Below are 19,212 nucleotides of genomic sequence, written 5' to 3'. Positions count from 1 at the left end.
TTGTGTTAGTTCGAGAAACTACGAATTTAGTTTGTGACCGAAAAGTTTGTGGAAATAAAATAGTGAAAAAGTGGAAAAAATTAAGTGAAACCGAGGAACGATTACTAAGAGAATAGTTAATCTATACAACTATTGTATAAATTATCTATTCTCTTGTACTTTTGCACTTTTGATCTTAGCTTTGTTTCAGGTGTTGCTGAAGAAGAGAGTATTTTTGTACATATATAGGCATATGTGTAATGATATTTTAAAATATGTATAATATGTTGATAAATATTTGCTTCCTACTGTTATATTAAGATTAAAATTTTATTTATCACAGTTGATTATTTTTATTCTATATGCATATAAAAATTATTATCTTATTTAATTTAAAAAAAGTTATTATTAAATATTGTTTATAATTGTAATTAATTACAGTAATGATTTTCTTAAATGTAATCCGTAGGTATAACATAAAATTTTACTTTTTGTTGTTTATATTAATATCTTAAGCCTGCGATATATGATGTTTGTTTTTCTGCTGGATTGCTTACGTTTTAGTTAGAAAATCTGCGTTCTGTGTGATGCAAGTAATTTACAAAAACGGTAACAATCTAACGAGAAAAGACGCATTCTATATGTCGCAGTCTTTTATTAAAATATTTTTACGGTATAATATTTATATTACACAATATTTACATAAATTTATATTTCCTTATCTTTTTATTTTACAATGCATTACAATTATGGTCTATTTTTTAAGTTTTTATTACATTTAGATTAATTTAATGTACATATAAATGAGATAGAGTAGCAAGAAAAAGATGGAAAGATGGAGAGTAAAGAGCAAGTGAGAAAGAAATTTAGGTGGCGCGCATGCGCAGGTTGCTTATTTCGCGCATGCGCACTCATTTTGTGTGACACTAACATCAAAGGTGCCGACAGAGAGTTGCGCTACTGGATATACTGTGGCTGTGCCGTGCCGCACCATCCACACGCGCTCGCGGTTATGGGGCAACTTGAATAATGAAATTCTCAAAAACGAAGAAAAACATATCGTTGCTGATTTTTTATAGAATACACATATGTTGGTAGTTCTTAAAAAAATTTTTTTCAGAATTTTTCATCATCTTCTTGGTTGTTTAAAAAATTCGTCAAAAATATATTGTTAAATAAATAACGAAAAATTTTTTTTCGCACAACGTACATAATTTTACATTAAAATTCAATCTTTTTCACACAAATTTCCATTCTCATATGGTGCGATAACGTTGCATTAAACCAAGTTATCGAATTTTGAAAAAAAAAGTGCTGAAATATTTAACTATTTATAACGCGATCGATTTTGCAAATTAAAAAAAAATCATTTGGGGTAACATTACATTTGGCCAAAAGCTACCGATATGGAAAATTACATCAATTTCTGAGACATGACTGATATTCCTCACGTGGAATGTCTCATACGTCAAATAAGGCAGTCTTAATTGACTATGAATTCGTAACTAATGAGATAGTCTTAAGTCATTGCTTATTTTGAATAAGATGTGTTTATGAATCGTATCAAGACGTTTTGAAACAAGATCGTCTTCGAAGTCATGTCTTGAGATTTTACTCAAGTGCCGCCTTATTTTTCAACTATGAATCTAGAGGGCATCTTAAGACGTTACTTAAGGCAGTCATAAGGTATGGTCAAAGTCTCGCTACAAATGTTTTGAAGCATTTGATTGACCAATCAGAAGAAAGAACTTTACAAATTGATCAATCAAAAAACGCTTCAAAGCATTTGCAACATCGCGTTGACCGTTAAAGCTTAAATCTTAGGTCTTAAGATCTCATTGTAGACGTCGCTTAACATCCCCTCTCACCTTTCACTTACATCTTCATCATCTTCGACCCACCAGACCTCTTCTTCTGTCCCTCCCCCCCCTATCACCCACCCCTACCATCCCTCTCTTTTGCCAAAAATCATGTCATAAAAATGAAAAGTTCAAGCCATGTTCAAAAAAGGATACTCAAAAATTTAAACCTTTTTATCTAATAATAATAATATATTATCATGAAAAGTAACTGATATATTATTAATTAAAGGTGCCAGTACAAAGTGACCATACATAAAGTGTATGCAATTTTCGGCCGATTTTCGAATCGCCTCCGCCTTCCGCTGTCCTCCTCACCTCACCGTGCTGCGCGCAGATCAAATGTCGCTCGAGCATCGTGCGGCATTTGGATCGCACGCGGTGAGGTTAGGGGGATAGCGGAAGGCGGAGGCGATTCGAAAATCGGCCGAAGAGTATGTTCACTTTGTACTGGCACCTTTGATTAATAATATATCAGTTACTTTTCATAATAATATATTATTATTACAATACATAAAAAAGTTTACATTTTTTAGTATCCTTTTTTGAACATGGCTTGAACTTTTCATTTTTTTAATGCTATATTGTAGTTAAATATTTGAAAAAGTTTTCTGGAAAGTTTTAGATCTTTAAATGTAATAGTAAAAAATTATGATAATTTATATGCAACATCAGCGAAATGTCTGATTCGATATTGCAACAACATAAATTATGTATTATAAATTATGTATTATATTATTTTGTTTTAAATGAAACTTTTTTGTTTATGTTTATCAAATGTGTCACTAGTATAAGAAAGAATATTTAAAAAACTGATTTCTATAGTTCTTTCCAAAATATTTTTCTCACAATGCTACTGAATCATTATAAAGATGCTTTTTATACTTACAGAAAGTGAATCTTCTCCCACTAAACTAGAAGCAACTGCTAATATGTTTGGAGAATAAAATTTCTCATACATAGAACTTGCTTGACACGTGTCAACCACAAATAAAATTTCGTGATATCTCCGTTTTTGCCACATTTGTTCTAATGCATCCCCCAACTCTTGACTGGTGATTTCTTCAGAATCTTGAAACTTTAAAAATCCATTACCACCATGGCCCGTTAAATAAATTAAAATATTTGAACCTTCATCAGTTAATAACTTTTTTGATCTTGGAGTTCCCTGAGCTAAGCGTCCAGTTAACAGCCTTACAAAATTTTCTACAGTTACTTCGTAACCTCTATAGTCAACTTCTACATCATCACCATAAACATTAATATGCTGCTTAATGTTATTAAAAACAGTCGCTGGTCTAGGATTTCTAGGATTGCACGCCATATCATCGGCTATCATCAGAATGATTTGCGAATCAGGTATTCCTAAACGTTTGACACTTCGGTAAATAGATAAAACATTTGCAACATGTCGATAATTGAACCAGAAACGTGACGTATCGACCAAAACGGCCCAATTATTGGAATGCTCCGTTTTCACAAAGTTATCCGCTATCTATAATAAATAAGAGAATAATATAATAAATGATTAGAGATAAGAAAAATCAAACTTTAAGGGTAAATTGTAAAATAAAATGCAGAAGAGACGCGTACATACTTCCTCTGTATAGCACGACACTAAAAAAGAAATCAGTATCGTTATACAACATGCCAAATGCATTTTCATCTTCAATGTGGTTCTCAAATGTTTCTATCAGTGATGGGTAGTTCGCGAACGGTTTTTTCTTCTTAGTTAGTGGCTCCTGCCTCCTTGGAGTAAGCGGAGGCAATACGGCCAGATCACGTCTTATAATAGTATAGCAGGAATTTAGTAGATATACAGATAGGTTTCAACTGATATCGGCGCCATGAGACGAAGACTAACATAACAAACAGGTTATGCTCCTCGCGGAGGAAAGGCAAGCGGTATCTGCGATTACAGTGTTGCCAGATTCTAGTGAAGCAGTTTCCTTATTGGGACATAAAAATCTCCCTAGTTTTCCCTAGTTTTCCATTTAATTCATAAAATTACTGTTTTTTCCAAATTTTCCACTAATTTCCCATATTTCTCTTAAAATTCACAAAATTTTTGTTTCTTTGCAAATTTTATTAAAATAAAATCATGAATTATATTTTATTGATATATTACAATTTAGAATTATAATAAATATGAAACAGAACATACATATAAAGGAAAATATATAATAAGTACTGTAAATTAATAAATAATAAAGCGTTGTATAAGTACGATCAAGCCTTCAATTTCATGCAAAAATAATGGATTTCTTTTTACTACACCTAATATTTTTATTGTGCATTTATTAGATTTAAAAAAAAACAAATAATGCGTATGATTTTAACATAAATCTAATACGGGATCTACAATGGAAGTTGTAGCGGTCGTAGGATCTCAAATCATAGAAAATTGACCAATCACAGATGAATATGAAAAGTATGATCGACTCTGCTTGGTCAATTAAACATCTGGGGGCCTATTACGGTTTTCGGATTGGGCGAAAATGACGAAAGTGAGAAATTCACCCAAGGTTAATTTCACCTCGTGAGAATATGAAATTATTCGTGTGAGCGGGCTCGGCATAAAATTTCACCGTAAAAATGTGAAATCACGCAAGAATGACAAAGAAAGACGCATTACCTTATTCTGTTATTCATATAATGAATAATTTAATGTTTGTGCTTGTGCAACAAGAAGAATATAGGAGAAATAGGGAATGTAAACAAAATGTAAACAAAATTAATTTGCGTATTATTATATGTACTTATTATTATACATTTATCTACTAAAACTAAAATACTACCACATTGCTGATAAAATCTTATATTTTAACATATATTGATAGATAATGTGTAGTACATACTAATACTTTTTTATTGCCGCAATTATATCGTAGGCGGCTTCGTGCATAATCTTCATTCATACTCATATAATTTAATAAAATTCTTTTCTGTTTTTCTGTAACGTTCATCTCTAAAAGCCTAACCTTACTAATTATAATTAAACTTTAATCCGACTGCGAATCGTCCGCCTCACTCAAGATTTGCAAACTGTTTTGTTTGGTTTGGTTTCGTGAAAATGTGAGATTACTATACTGGAAGTGCCTAGTTATCTCACATTTTCACTCAACAATTCCGTAATTGGGTGACCAAAGTCACGTGATATGAAAATGTGAAAAGTGATTAAATTCATCGAAAAACCGTAATAGGCCCCCTGAACGATCTGAACCAAAATAAAAACACGTCCGAGGGTATCGATTATGTAACTTTTTCTCTAGGGCGGAACGTAAAAAGTAAAAATTTTTTGCATGTATGTGTGTATATGTTCATACATACATTCATAAAAATTTTCACTTTTCACGTTTCCGCTCTAGATAAAAAGTTACATGATTGATACCATGAAGTAAGAGCATATATGTAATACTACTATATGGCTAGTGCCTATAAGAGGGAGTGAGAGGAAGCGGTCCCAGAACCACGGTGCGGGAATATATATTTCCCTCTCTTTCTAAGAGTACTTTGAGTGTTGTGCGCATGCGTTGGATTGATTGCATCCGCCAATAGGAAAATAGAGTGCGATCAGTGAGATGACGCGAACAGGTTATGCTCGTTATGCTTATTAAATGTGTACTGTTGTACACAGGCAAAAATAGTCAAGATATGTTATTTATGTGGTAAAAAGCCTAATGCGACTGAAAACATTAGTTTGCATAGGTATGAAATAGGTATTAGTTTGCACTGATTATCATGAAATTTCTGTAAGAGATTGCACTGTATTCTTATATACATAACGGCAATCTTGAAAAAGTTTATTTCATAAAATTAGGATTAATTTATTTATTCCGACTAAACTGACTCTGTTAACTGTAACAAGGTTATACCCTGAAGCGGAATCAATCACTTTTTCCTTCTTCCTTACACATATATGTATATTTATCCTTCTATTTATTATTGATGGAGGGGATGATCCGACGCATGCGCACAACGTTCAAAGTACGCTGAGAAAGAGAGAGAAGTATATTCCCGCACCGTGGTTCTGGGACATGGACTTCTCTCTCATCTAGCCATATAGTAGTATTACATATATGAGTAAGAGTAAGGTTGTAGACTGAAGGTGGTCACGAAAAATGTTCCGTGTACTGCCATGTCCGCCGAACGGAATAACTTGCAACATTTCATCGCCATATTGAATATTTATATGTGTGCAGGATACTTGCGACTGTGTCTCATTCGTCGCGTTTTCACTCAGAACGAAAGAATCTATAAGAAAAATGCGGGGATCGGCCTTGTGAACCGAGTTATTAAGCGTTAAGCGGGGAGCACAGACTTTTGCATAACGCATAAACCATATACATAAAGAATTTGATTGGTCCATTGACTCATGCATAAGAAAATGGACCAATGAAATTCCTTATGCACATGCTTTATGCGTTATGCAAAAGTCTGTGCTCCCCGCTTTAGTCATGGTGGAAGTATATATTCCACCATGGTACTAGTAGTCCTATAGTCATCTATAGTTTTATATTGAGTTATATTACATGATGAATTTCTCCGTCGTTTACCGGCTCTTCCATTTTTCAAGAAACTCCATAATACCGATTCAATATACGGTACAAACGAGAGAATACATCGGATCAGGTAAGAGAATGAAAAGTTCATGTCGTACCGACATATATCTTTTCATCGATCTTGTCGATTATTCGTTACATTCTGTCATATTCACGGTTAAATTCCTTGAACTTCAACCTACTTCAACCTCAATCCTGGGTATTTCTATTCTTAAAAAATATCGCATATGCACCATGAACGTACCAACGATTAGACGACCGGTCAGTCTAACCTGATGGAGAATTCCAAGTTCGTGTGACTATTAAAAGTTAAATGATTATCAAGAGGGTAATTTAAATATTTCTAATAACCCTCTCCTCCTAAGATCTTAATAAAAATACACTCATTCGATGCAGTTTTACTCAAAATAAAAGAATCTGGCAAAAAGTGCGACGGTCGGCCTCGTAAACCGAGATATCAGGCGTTAAAGTTTGAGATTTTAGAGGTTAAGATATCTATCAACTTGATGAAATGGTCGCATTCAGTAAACTGAACTTGACTCAACTGTGCTAAAAGCGAATCCGTGAGCGCTTTCTATTATTAGTTAGTAATCTAGAAGAATTACTGTTTTAAAAACACAAAAGCAGTGCTTTAAAAACGTAACTTTAAAAGCTTAAAACTCTATTGTAGATCCGGACTTAAGCAGAATGATAAGGTAGCTCAATGATAAATAAATATAAATAGAAATGAGCATACAGCTACAACGCAAGATGTCATTCGCAAAGTCATACATTTAAAAAATAGACTAAGGTAAACGTTTCGGTCAAGTTATGACCATCATCAGCACATAAAAATTAATACCTAGAGAACAAAATATTTGTACGATGCTGGCATAATGCATGTACGCGTGCAATGGCATAATATCACTGTGACGTCCAGCTGACTGTATGTGGTAAACACAGTGATAGCATATCGTGTCCAAGGTATCGATCAAGAAACTTTTTCCTTAGAATGAAAAGTAAAAAGTGAAAAATTTCTCCATTAACTTCAATGGTAAAAATTTTTACTTTTCATTTTTCATCCTAGGGAAAAAGTTTCATGATCGATACCCAGTACATTATGCAAATATTGTGTAAGCATTTTACATTTCAAAATGTTGGTATTATGCTAATACGCAAATCTTTTCGATTGTATGATTTTTTTTTTTTTTTAAGTTAGATTACGATCAGGATTAAGTTGTAGGATAAAAATGTTATTCATATTGTACATTTTTTATCAGAAAAATATATACATGTTATATTTATATAAATGTTAACTGTTCATTATCTGCAAAAAAATAAATATTGTTGCTTTGTTTTAAAGTGGCAGAAATTATAAACATTGTTCGAGTGTCGTATATATATATATATTAAACGATTTTCTTTTGCAGCATCTAAATTATTAAAAAATATGGTCGATTAAAACAAAGAATGACTAAAACAAGGTTGAATAAAGGAACTCTACTGCATTATTAAAAAACGAGAATGATCATAGATTTATGTACATACTTGTTATTAACAAAATATAGAAATTAACATAATATTTTCAAATCTAAGAATATTTCTATAATAAAATAAATGCATTTATGAATAAAATAATGTATTTATTAGCCTTGATTGTAAAATCGAACAAAGTATTATATACAATAAAAAGCAGTAACATAATAAAACATTGATATTTTACATGAAATATTTTGTATAATAAATGCTACTATAGTCAAGTAAATGTCAATTATTAGAAGTGAAAACTTCTTCTGTATTGAGAAACTTTGCCATATTCATATTTCTTGTATAAAATCTTTTATATAAAAATGCTATTAAAAACTGTATAAAAAATATTGTAGAAAGATAGCACAAAATGGATTTTGTTATTAGAAAATAATTTATATAAATGTATTTTATCTTTATATTAATAAAGTTAAAATTTATCTAGAGGTATACCTATACTTATAACTTCAGTGTATATTTCATCATTTATATCATTGAAATGTAAAAAGTTTTCAATGGAATGAAAGAACAAACATTCTGATATATCTTTGATTTTTCTATTTCTCACTTTAGACAACTGTAGTAACATTGAATGATTTTTACTGTAAGAGCCCCAACACAGATTTTTGCATAACGCATAAAGCATGTGCATAAGGAATTTCATTGGCCCATTTTCTTATGCATGAGTCAATGGACCAATCAAATTTTTTATGTATATGGTTTATGCGTTATGCAAAAGTCTGTGCTCTCCGCTTAAGGCAAGAAACACACTCTTTTGCATAACGCATAAAGCATGTGCATAAGGAGGGAGTTCCTATAAAAAAAATAATACGTTTTTTTTTGTTTATTATGGAAATATGCATTATTATAAATTTATGTATAATAAAATTTGTAATTTTTAGCAATGGATAGGTACTAAAAAACTAAAATAAAGTTTAATAATATTTGAAATTTGAGAAAACGATTTTAATTTGCTGATAAGTGCGTGACGTCACACTGTAGTAAACCGTCTGCAATCGGCTGCTTATGTTGAAAGTCAAAGCACAGTGTAAGGATATACTGTGATCAAAGCAAAATTAACTCTTGAAAATTCTTTATATAAATTTCAAAATTAAAATGTCAAACGAACTAGATCCAAGTTTTATTAAAGCCAATTCGACAAATTTACCGAAAATAACGGTATTTATGGTTTGGGAATACATTGTTAATGATGACCCAGATAACAAAATGCGCGCACAATGCTCTCACAGTGCATTCACGCGTGCAAGATTATCCACACGCGTGAGTGTCATGCGCATGACAATTGTGTCCTCATTTGAATACCATATTGCTCTCACGCATGCGGACGCTCACGAAAAAAAAAATTAGATTTCTTTCTCCACATCATTTGTGTCCTCCCTTAAGTACTGAACTGACTAATAATACCTAGGAAAAAACTTCTAAGCCTGATAGGATTTGAACTCGTGACTCGATCCACGGTCCAATTCTGAGTCGTTCACCTAACGTACTGCTCCACTGTTACCTTATTGACAGAGATGTTTCGAATTGTCTATATATACTTTTAATAAAAATATTTTGTCTATCCAAACAGATTATTTTGTTAAAATTACTAAAAGAACACTTATTTTGTAATGGCAACAAAATTTTACCTTGTTATTTACAAAAAGTAAGTAAGCAAATAAATTTGTACCGCTAAATAAAAAAATTTACAATATTTTGTTCATTTAACGAAAAAATTGTATTTTGTTATATTAACAAAATAATTTAATGATAATCAGCTCGGCGTATGATAAGATGGCGGAAAGCGCGCGATTTTTATTACTGCATGCATGAAAGCAACATAAATGCGTTTTTGCACGCACGTATGATGATCATGCGTGAAGGTAACGTGAATTTTATGTAAATTATATTCCTTCACAGATGACTGTATAATGTTACCTTTTACGCACGCACTCGTGCTTCTCTCTCTTAGTGAGAGTAACATGAATGCGTTATTGCACGAACTCACGACAATCATGCCGTGAGAGTAATATGAGCGCTCACCAATTGTTATCTGGGGAGCGATATAATGCTCCAGAAGTTCGAGGAATAAAAGCAACTCTTTAGATGTAATAATTTTACAAATTCCCAAAATACTTTTATGGGCCTTCTACAATAAGCCATAAGTCATTACTCACATGACATAAGTGTTAAGTCACAATTATAAGTCATAAATCTTAAGGAATTTGCATCTACAATAAGCCGTATTAGATCGTTGCATCATAACAGTTCAGCAATTAGATTCAACAATTAAATTCGACAAGTTTGATGAGTTCCATGTCATAAATTTCTTGTATACATTCATATTCCATTTTTAATACGATGTAAATCACTTCGATCAAAATATTCTCGATTCAGTTTTTAGGTTATACGAAATCAGTTTTCTCGTAAGAAATGGCAGACACATACTGCTTTTTGATTGGTCAGTCATAACGTAATCATAAGCTGTAAGTCAGAAGAGATGGAATTTGGCCATCTTCACTCGGTCACGGACTACCGACTTATTACTGTCTTATGACGCATTACTGACTCGCTTGCAACTAGCTTCTGACTTTTGATTTATGACTTATGGCTTATTGTAGAAGGCCCATTACATTTAACATTCAATGTTTTAGCTTACGTTTTAGGTTATGTTGGATATTTTTACGAACATAATTAATATTTTTACAAATTTATAATATTAAAGCATAAAAAACATATTTTATATAATACCTACATCGAAATGATTTTCACAACAAAAATAATTCCATTTTCCTGGTTCATTAATACGATGTGCACTTTTAAAATACTTTTTTCTCACATTTTCAGCTTAAGGCACATAAAAAAACAATTTTTCTGGTGTTTTAATTGTCGTACTTTTACACAAAGGTACAAAACACGTTTTGTATGTGTTTCATTTGCTCATTTTTTAAACAAATTAATTTTCTGCTGAAGAATTGTGGTTTCGTTGTTGCAGTGTGACGTCACAACGTGTTCGGGAGAGCTCGGTCGTATCCAGACCGTCTTCGGCATTTCAAATATTGCAATACTTTATTATTTATTTTCTTTCATAATTTGCGTTTAAAAATTACTTGAACATTGCAGTTAAAGATATATATAATATAAATTATAAAATGTTATATTTTTCAAAAATCATGAGAACTTCCTATTTCATTGGCCCATTTTCTTATGCATGAGTCAATGAACCAATCAAATTCTTTATGCACATGCTTTATACGTTATGAAAAAGAGTGTGTTTCTCGCCTAAATATATACACCGGTCAACAAAATTAACGTAATACTTGTTTCACTCTGCAAAAATAGGTAAACTTCAAGATAGAATAACTTCGTCAAAAATCATCGTATCGAGATGTTTAAAAAAGCATTTTACAGCTTGAAACGTTTACCTTCCAAATCGTTACTTGAAAAAATGATCTCACGGAGATTTTATGAAGTGTTAAACAAACAAATAAAGATTAAATGAAAAGGTCAAGCCATGTTCAAAAAAAGATCCTCTCAAAAATTTAAACCTTTAAAACTTTAAATGATTATCTAATAATAATAACTTAATCCTCAAAAATTTAAACTTTTAAGACTTTAAATATTATCTAATATAATATATTATTAAGTATATATTAAAAAGTAACTTGTAACTGTAACTTCGTTACAAGTTAACGAGTTACTTCCATTCCCTGTCTAATATATAATATATTCCCTTGTAGAAAAGTACTACTGAGCACTAGGAGTATTTTGAGTCACTACTGTACTACAGCACTACTGTACTACTACACCAGCGCAGTAGTGCTGTAGTAGTAGAGTAGTGCTGTAGTAGTACAGCACTACTCAGCACTACTGTACTACTACAGCACTACTGCGCTGGTGTAGTAGTACAGTAGTGCTGTAGTACAGTAGTGCCTCAAAATACTCCTAGTGCTCAGTAGTACTTTTCTACAAGAGTTATCACGAAAAATAACTGATATATTATTAAATGTGTCATTCAAGTGAACATACATAAAGTGTATATTTTCTAAATTTAATAATATATTACCACGAAAAGTAACTGATATGTTATACAAGGTGCAAGTTAAAAAAATGAACATACATATATATAAGTAAAACAGATTACAATTTAGGCCGCCATGTTCTTTTTCGAGTCATTAACAAATTAATACTTTGAAATTACAAGCATTTATTCTTCATTGTACGGTTTAGTATAAATTTCAAATCAAATCTCAATAATCGACTTTTATATTTTACGCAGAATAACATATCGCATTTATTTTCTAGAAAACTATAATCTGCAAATTGTTAATCTGTTTTACTTATATGTATGTTCATTTTTTAACTTGCACCTTAAATAACATATCAATTATTTTTCGTGGTAATATATTATTAAATTTAGAAAATATACACTTTATGTATGTTCACTTGAATGACACATTTAATAATATATCAGTTATTTTTCGTGATAATGTATTATATATTAGACAGGGAATGGAAGTAACTCGTTAACTTGTAACGAAGTTACAGTTACAAGTTACTTTTTTGGTAACTTTACTGGTAACTGCGTTACTTTCTTTTTTTGGTAATTGTAACGGTAATGTAGCTACATTTTTTGAATAACGATAACGAAATTTACAGTTACTTTTATTGTTACTTTGCATACGATTAGACATGTTTTTCTGTTATATAACAATTACATGTTATTAATTACGACAGCTATAAATGTGGTAGGACATTGTTTTTATTTGATACAGGCGTACAAGCTACATTTAGTTTAACTTAATCTAAACACATTTTGTTCTAATTGAGCTGCGTAAATAGCTTTACTTTGTACATTTCTATGTACATTTATGTTGAACAATTGGAAAACATCCCTTTTTGCAAAACTTCTGTTATATATTTTAATTATAGCGTTATTTTCTTTCTATCAAAATATTTTATTTACAGCTAAAAGTATAGATTAAGTAAAAATATAGCTGCAGTATTATAGTAAAGAGATTATGTGTATTTCTTATGGCGAATTAATATTTTGTAGAAAACTATAGATTATATAGGATTGTATAGGATTATCTGAATCACAATATAAGTTAGAAATTAAAAGGAAAATTAATGGCGAATTCGATTGGATTGCACCAGTGCAGTGTGATTGCACCAGTTCATCTTTTTTCCTTTTCCCTTCTCCTGGAAAGAAAAAGAAGGAAGATGAACTCAGGTGCACTCAGTGCGCACTAGTGCATCCAATCGAATTCGCCATTAATTTTCCTTTTAATTTCTAACTTATATTGTGATTCAGATAATCCTATACAATCCTATATAATCTATAGTTTTCTACAAAATATTAAAAATTTCTGAAATATTTTAGCTGTCAACTGCTGTAGCGATCCTGAAGTGATGTTTGACAGCTGAGAAATATATACAGTATACCATTATTTCAGGAATTATTTTGCACTTCTATCTTCTATGCAGGGAATGGAAAGTTACTTTTTAAAAGTAACTAGTTACAGTTACTCGTTACCGAGTAAAAAATGTAACTAGTTACAGTTACAGTTATCGCTTTTTAAAAGTAACTCGTTACAGTTACCGTTACTTGAAAAATAACTTTTCGTTACTTTTCCGTTACTTTTTTGAAATCAATTTAAAAATGTACTTTTGCATTTTTTTTTATTATATGTAATACTGACAAATATATAGTTTTATTTGAAAAAAAAAAAAAACAATGTAGAATGGCTCAAATAATAAATTAAATAAAAGTAAAATGAGAAGGGTTACGAGCCAAAAATGAAATAGTTTATTTCCGATAAGAACGATGATGACAATGTAATTAAATGTATAAATATATATTAGAACAATAACATGGACAAAACTAGATAAAAACAAACGATGTTTCGACACTTATTGTCATCGTCTTTTAAACTGTTTCGCTTTTGGGTTCGTAGCCCTTCTCATTTTACTATTATTTAATTTATTTTTTAATTTTTTTTAAACACAATTTTGTAATTCTAAAACCTGTAAAATATGCAGCAAACTGAAATATTTGTTTGTCCTATATATTACATAGAAGATAGAAGTGTAAAATAATTACTGAATCATGACGGCCGAATGTCTAAGGACTTTCAAGTCTTATTGATAAGCGCTATAAATAGCATGTATCCAATCGAACCGTGTTCAATCGTGTGCAAAGTAACGACAAAAGTAACTGTAAATTTCGTTACCGTTACCCAAAAAATGTAACTCGTTACCGTTACAGTTACCAAAAAAAGAAAGTAACGCAGTTACCAGTAAAGTTACCAAAAAAGTAACTTGTAACTGTAACTTCGTTACAAGTAACGAGTTACTTCCATTCCCTGCTTCTATGTGATACATCGAATATACGTGTATTTCAGTTTGCTGCATATTTTACAGGTTGTAGAATTACGAAATTGTGTTTAAAAAAAACTAAGAAATAAAACTATACATAGTGTTAATGTTATACATGCTATATTGTATATATTGCTTTTATTAACGGTTAAATAAAAAATACTGCAAAAGTACATTTTTAGATTGATTTTTAAAAAATAACTGAAAAGTAACGAAAAGTTACCTTCCGAGTAACTGTAACTGTAACGAGTTACTTTTAAAAAGCGATAACTAGTAACGGTAACTCGTTACTTTTTTTACTCGGTAACGAGTAACTGTAACTTATTACTTTTAAAAAGTAACTTTTCATTCCCATTATTAGATAATATCATTTAAAGTCTCAATGGTTTAAATTTTTGAGGATATGTTATTATTATTAGATAATCACTTAAAGTTTTAAAGGTTTAAATGTTTGAGAGGATCTTTTTTTGAACATGGCTTGACCTCTTCATTTTTATGATACGATTTTTTTTAGGATATCACTTACTTTTTATAGTCCTACTATTTTACATAACGTTCTTCGTCATTGTATATATCATTTAAATTTTAAAGTAAATAATCATCAAAAGGGAAAGGGGCTACGAGCTAAAGTAAACAACATAAATTCAAACGGTAAAAGTAAAAATTATAAAAAAGAAAAATTTAAAACTTACGTAATTGTTTTAATGAGTGTGTGGTAATTGGTTACAGTAAGATGCATGTTCGTTACATCATATTTTAAGAAGTATTTGTAATTCGACAATCTTCAATTTGTCTCTCATAGTCTTCAAGATGCGTATACTTTGCCATAGATTCATGAGTGACGGATATAGTTGAAACGTTCTATGGATCGTCAAGCCATCGATATTACGATACCCAAATATGCGAAATGTAGCCACGATACCCGTATGAGCAGATATGGCAGTCGCTTTTTTCAAATGTATCCTGATCCAATGTTTAATCGTTTCAATAAGAAAACTTTTCCCTGTACCACTCTCGCAACTTACGCACAGTCACAGAATCTGATTTTTTATTTTGTAAAACTTGTCATACTCTATCGAAGACTCTTCGGGTATTCATTCATCGCGATATTTTTTGCGATAAATCAATCGGGACGTCAATCTTACCAAAATCTTCCAGATCTTTCATCGCGTTAGCTTCTATCGGATTGCAATCCAGTTCATCGTCATCGGATTTGTCTTTGTCTGCTGTTTTCGTATCATTTTCATTTCTGTCTCCTAATAATTATTACAGCTTTTAGATAGTTTTCATAGTTTTCTTTATTCGATCTAGCAGCGCCAAGTATCTTTATATAAAAAATTTTTCTATTTAAATAATTTTTTTTTCATTTTGTACTGTTACTTCTTTAATATTTTGCGGTAATACTTGAAACGAATAAAGTAATACAATTTTGCGATATAGTAATGTTTTGAAGGAAGATTGTATCACTAATTACTACAACTTTGGTTGAAGGAATAAATGTGTTTGAATGAATTGTGTTTAAATTTATTTTGATATAATTTTTTTAAAGAAGAATTAAACCACTTGGATTGGAATAGGAAGATCTTTCAATAAGAATATAAAAACATATACTTAGGTTTTATTGTATAAAACCTATATAAATTCACACGAAATTATATATTAGAAGCATCCAATTTGACCATTATGGCATGTTCTCATCGTTACTTATTAGTTTAAACTCTAATGGTTCAATAAGATTTGATATTGTTTGTTTACTGTTGTCGCCTGAAAATAGACGTTGTTCCTACTTATATGATTATTGCAAAGAATATTACTAAGACCTCTGTAGTCTAAAGGCTTAGGTCGCTCGCACGAAATGCCAGAGATCCGGGTTCGACTCTCCCCATACAGCACCGAATATCACCAGAATGTCGTCAAAATATTACATTTGAAATCTGAAATATTCTGGCGATGATCTCAGAAACATTCTGGCAATGTTAGCAGAATGTCTCATATCCGCGCCTATCAATATTCTGGAGATATTCTGTAATATTCTAGAAACTTTTTCTTTTATGCCCGCATCTGGCAATATTCTGGAGATATTCTGTAATATTCTGAGACATTCTGAAATATTTTAGTATCTTGCGAATGAAATATTCTAGAGAATAGATTTTTATATACAAAGCTTATTAATTATACTAGGTGTTTCAGACCATCCGTCTCACCCTTTTATCTTTGCAGAATAATATTCAGAATATTATTCTGCGAAGATAAAAGGGTGAGACGGATGGTCTGAAACACCTAGTATAATTAATAAGCTTTGTATATAAAAATCTATTCTCTAGAATATTTCATTCGCAAAATACTAAAATATTTCAAAAACAACATCTGGCAGAAATATAAGCGTCGCTCTGCTTCGCGAACCGAGATATTAAGCGTTAAAGTTGATGATTTTTGAGGTTAGGATATGTCATGGTCACGTAATACTGCGATGTGAGTATGTGCTGCGGTCACATTTTCATGCTTTGCATAAAAGCATTACTGGCTGCGTTCCGTTTCACGCATATGCATACCTTAGATTTGCACAGATTTGCAGGTTGCGTAGAATGAACAGCACCAGTAACACGAAGCACATGGTCACATGGATAGATCGCAAACTACTAATGTCTATATCTCTCGAATATTTCATTCGCAAACATTCTGAAATATTTCAAATGTCAGCAGACTATTAATTCATATATGAAACGTTTAGAAAGATTTGAAATTAAATATCTCCAGAATATCAAACAAATGTTGGAAATGTAATATTTCAAATGAAATATCTCTAGAATATTTCATTCGCAAAATTCTGATATATTTCAAATACAATATCGTCAAAATATTCCATATGAAACGTTCTGAAAGATTTGGAGTGAAATGTCTCCAGAATACAAGGAAAATATTGCGCATGTAATATTTCAAATGAAATGTCTTTAGAATATTTCAAATAAAATATCCTACATGTAATATTTCTACATATATGCAGAAATATTTCAAATAAAATATTTTATAAAAGACATTTGAAATATTCTGACGACGTTCTGATGACATTTAGTGCTGTGTGGGTCGGCAGAGGTAGAGTCCTAGATATCAGAGAAGCGCAACCGGCTTAAGTCAGTATCGCAAAATTACTAAGAAAAGTATTAAAAATGGCGTCATTTGCAGACGAAATATGAAATCCACCAATCGTCTATTAGTCAGCCATTTTTAATACCACTGAATGAATGTCATGATTGGCTGACAGTCAGCTAATCAGGACGCGGAACATCGGTTGCGCTTCTCTGATATCTAGGACTCTAGGCCGAGGTAATATTTTTCACAATACAAATTAATTATTTACAGATTTTTAATATATCATTTGACATTATTGGGATCCAAGATGCCATGAGCATCAAAATCGTTATCTTGTTAGTCAATTTAATACGTCAGTCAATTTAATACGATAGTACTGCGGTACTAGTTTATTAGAGTTTGCGTTGTAAGTCTGGAAAAAATTTCGGCGCGCATTTTTAAGAATTTACATACGTAATATAAAAATTCGCACGAAATTATATATTAGAAGCATCCAAGATCCAGCTTGACCGTTACGGCATATTCTCGTCGTTACTTATTACCTTAAATTCTCACGGTCCAATAAGATTTGATATTGATTATAAATTATACGAAGCATACTCACTGTAAAAAAAATTTCATGTAAATTACAACAGTCATACGGGATAATTTTGGGACCCACTATAATAGTTGTAAACTTCCACGCGTTTGTAAATTTTCTATATTGAAATAAAATTAATTTCTTAATTTGTAATTGTAATTTTCCATCCAATGTAAAGATAAATTTACATTATCAGAGATAAAATGAACTAATTTTTGTAAAATCACACAATTTTACAAATTTCCACTATAAATTGTGTAATTGTTACACATACTATTTATGTAATTTTACGCACTTTTTTTGCAGTGCTTGTGGACCGAGATTCAGGTAGCCTTTACCAAAAATGTAGATTTTTTTTCTATATTGTCAATACTGTTGATTTGTAAAACTGTTAATTTTAACGCATGCAGTATAAAATGATAACGATCGATTATGGTTTATTACCTACGATGTTATAATTATGATTGTAATGATAATTTGTGTAACAAATTCAGCTGCAGCTGTACACACAATCGTATTAAAAACATTCATTAGGTTGAAAAATAATGGCAAGTAACTTTATAATATTTCTTTTTCTTTTTATAGTGACTCGATCAGGAGGGAAGAAATTAAAGAAGACATTAGTTGCAGTAGAAAAAAAAGTATTACCCGTTGAAACGGATGTTAACAGGCTCTTAACTCATGTTTGCGGTACGAATATTTGTAAGGAAGGAGGAAAAGACATCGAGTTAAAACCAGATTCGGAATACCCTAGTTGGTTGTGGAATATTAGAACTGGCCCTCCTCCACCTTTGGAAGAATTAGATCCAAATACAAAACAATATTATAGAAAATTGCGATTACTCGGTTTAAGAAGAAACAATCAAAAAAGTACAACTAGAAAGTTTTAATTTACTTTTGAAAAAATATACCACGCACATCTAGTGCATTTTCCATAGGTTTGATGTATTGAAAAAAAAGCATTGAAGATAATTATTATTTCTATGTTTAAGTGCGCAAACGCACTATTACAATTATACATCTTTTCTAACACTTAAAGCAAATGGCAATGTGGTACTAAAGAGTTAGATACATTAGAATGATTTATGTAAAGGATGATTAAAATGATAAGCGTCTTTCTTAATTTTAACACTTGAGCTTATTAATATCCCTATTTAAAAAATCATATCACAAAATTATATAATGAATCTGATTTTTTCAATTACGTATCATTGAAAAATCACTGATTGTAATTGATTTGGAACTGTCCGTTATGTTA

The 19,212-nt window shown here is 31.0% G+C and overlaps 2 protein-coding genes and 1 long non-coding RNA gene across 5 annotated transcripts in view; 2 read left to right on the top strand and 1 right to left on the bottom strand.

Annotated features, from left to right (window-relative positions):
• Nucleotides 1-3,708, bottom strand: part of LOC108777237 (Phosphatidylinositol glycan anchor biosynthesis class K) — a 20,653-nt gene extending 16,945 nt beyond the window's left edge. For all 3 annotated transcript variants that reach the window (XM_018544067.1, XM_018544069.1, XM_018544068.1), the window contains exons 1-2: nt 3,436-3,708; nt 2,728-3,333 (exon numbers count right to left, since the gene is read on the bottom strand). In XM_018544067.1, coding sequence (XP_018399569.1) covers nt 2,728-3,333; nt 3,436-3,504 — 675 coding nt within the window. In that variant the 5' untranslated portion in view covers nt 3,505-3,708. The remainder of the gene's footprint in view (nt 1-2,727; nt 3,334-3,435) is intronic.
• Nucleotides 3,709-6,291: 2,583 nt separating this feature from the next.
• mRpL54 (mitochondrial ribosomal protein L54) lies at nt 6,292-18,866 on the top strand. Its single transcript, XM_018544066.1, has 2 exons — nt 6,292-6,470; nt 18,540-18,866. The coding sequence occupies exons 1-2, from the start codon at nt 6,371-6,373 to the stop codon at nt 18,842-18,844; spliced, it is 405 nt and encodes a 134-aa protein (XP_018399568.1). The 5' UTR covers nt 6,292-6,370; the 3' UTR covers nt 18,845-18,866.
• On the top strand, nt 6,591-7,228 carry LOC108777236 (uncharacterized). The gene is made up of 3 exons (XR_001940819.1): nt 6,591-6,728; nt 6,797-6,983; nt 7,071-7,228. It is a non-coding gene; the product is annotated as an uncharacterized LOC108777236 (long non-coding RNA).
• Nucleotides 18,867-19,212: the final 346 nt, after the last annotated feature.

The sequence above is a fragment of the Cyphomyrmex costatus genome, unplaced genomic scaffold (genome assembly GCF_001594065.2).
Source record: "Cyphomyrmex costatus isolate MS0001 unplaced genomic scaffold, Ccosl1.0 scaffold416, whole genome shotgun sequence".
NCBI classification, from domain to species: Eukaryota; Metazoa; Arthropoda; class Insecta; order Hymenoptera; family Formicidae; genus Cyphomyrmex; species Cyphomyrmex costatus.
Note: the sequence above shows the minus strand (reverse complement) of the source record. Positions and strands in the feature narration are given on the sequence as shown.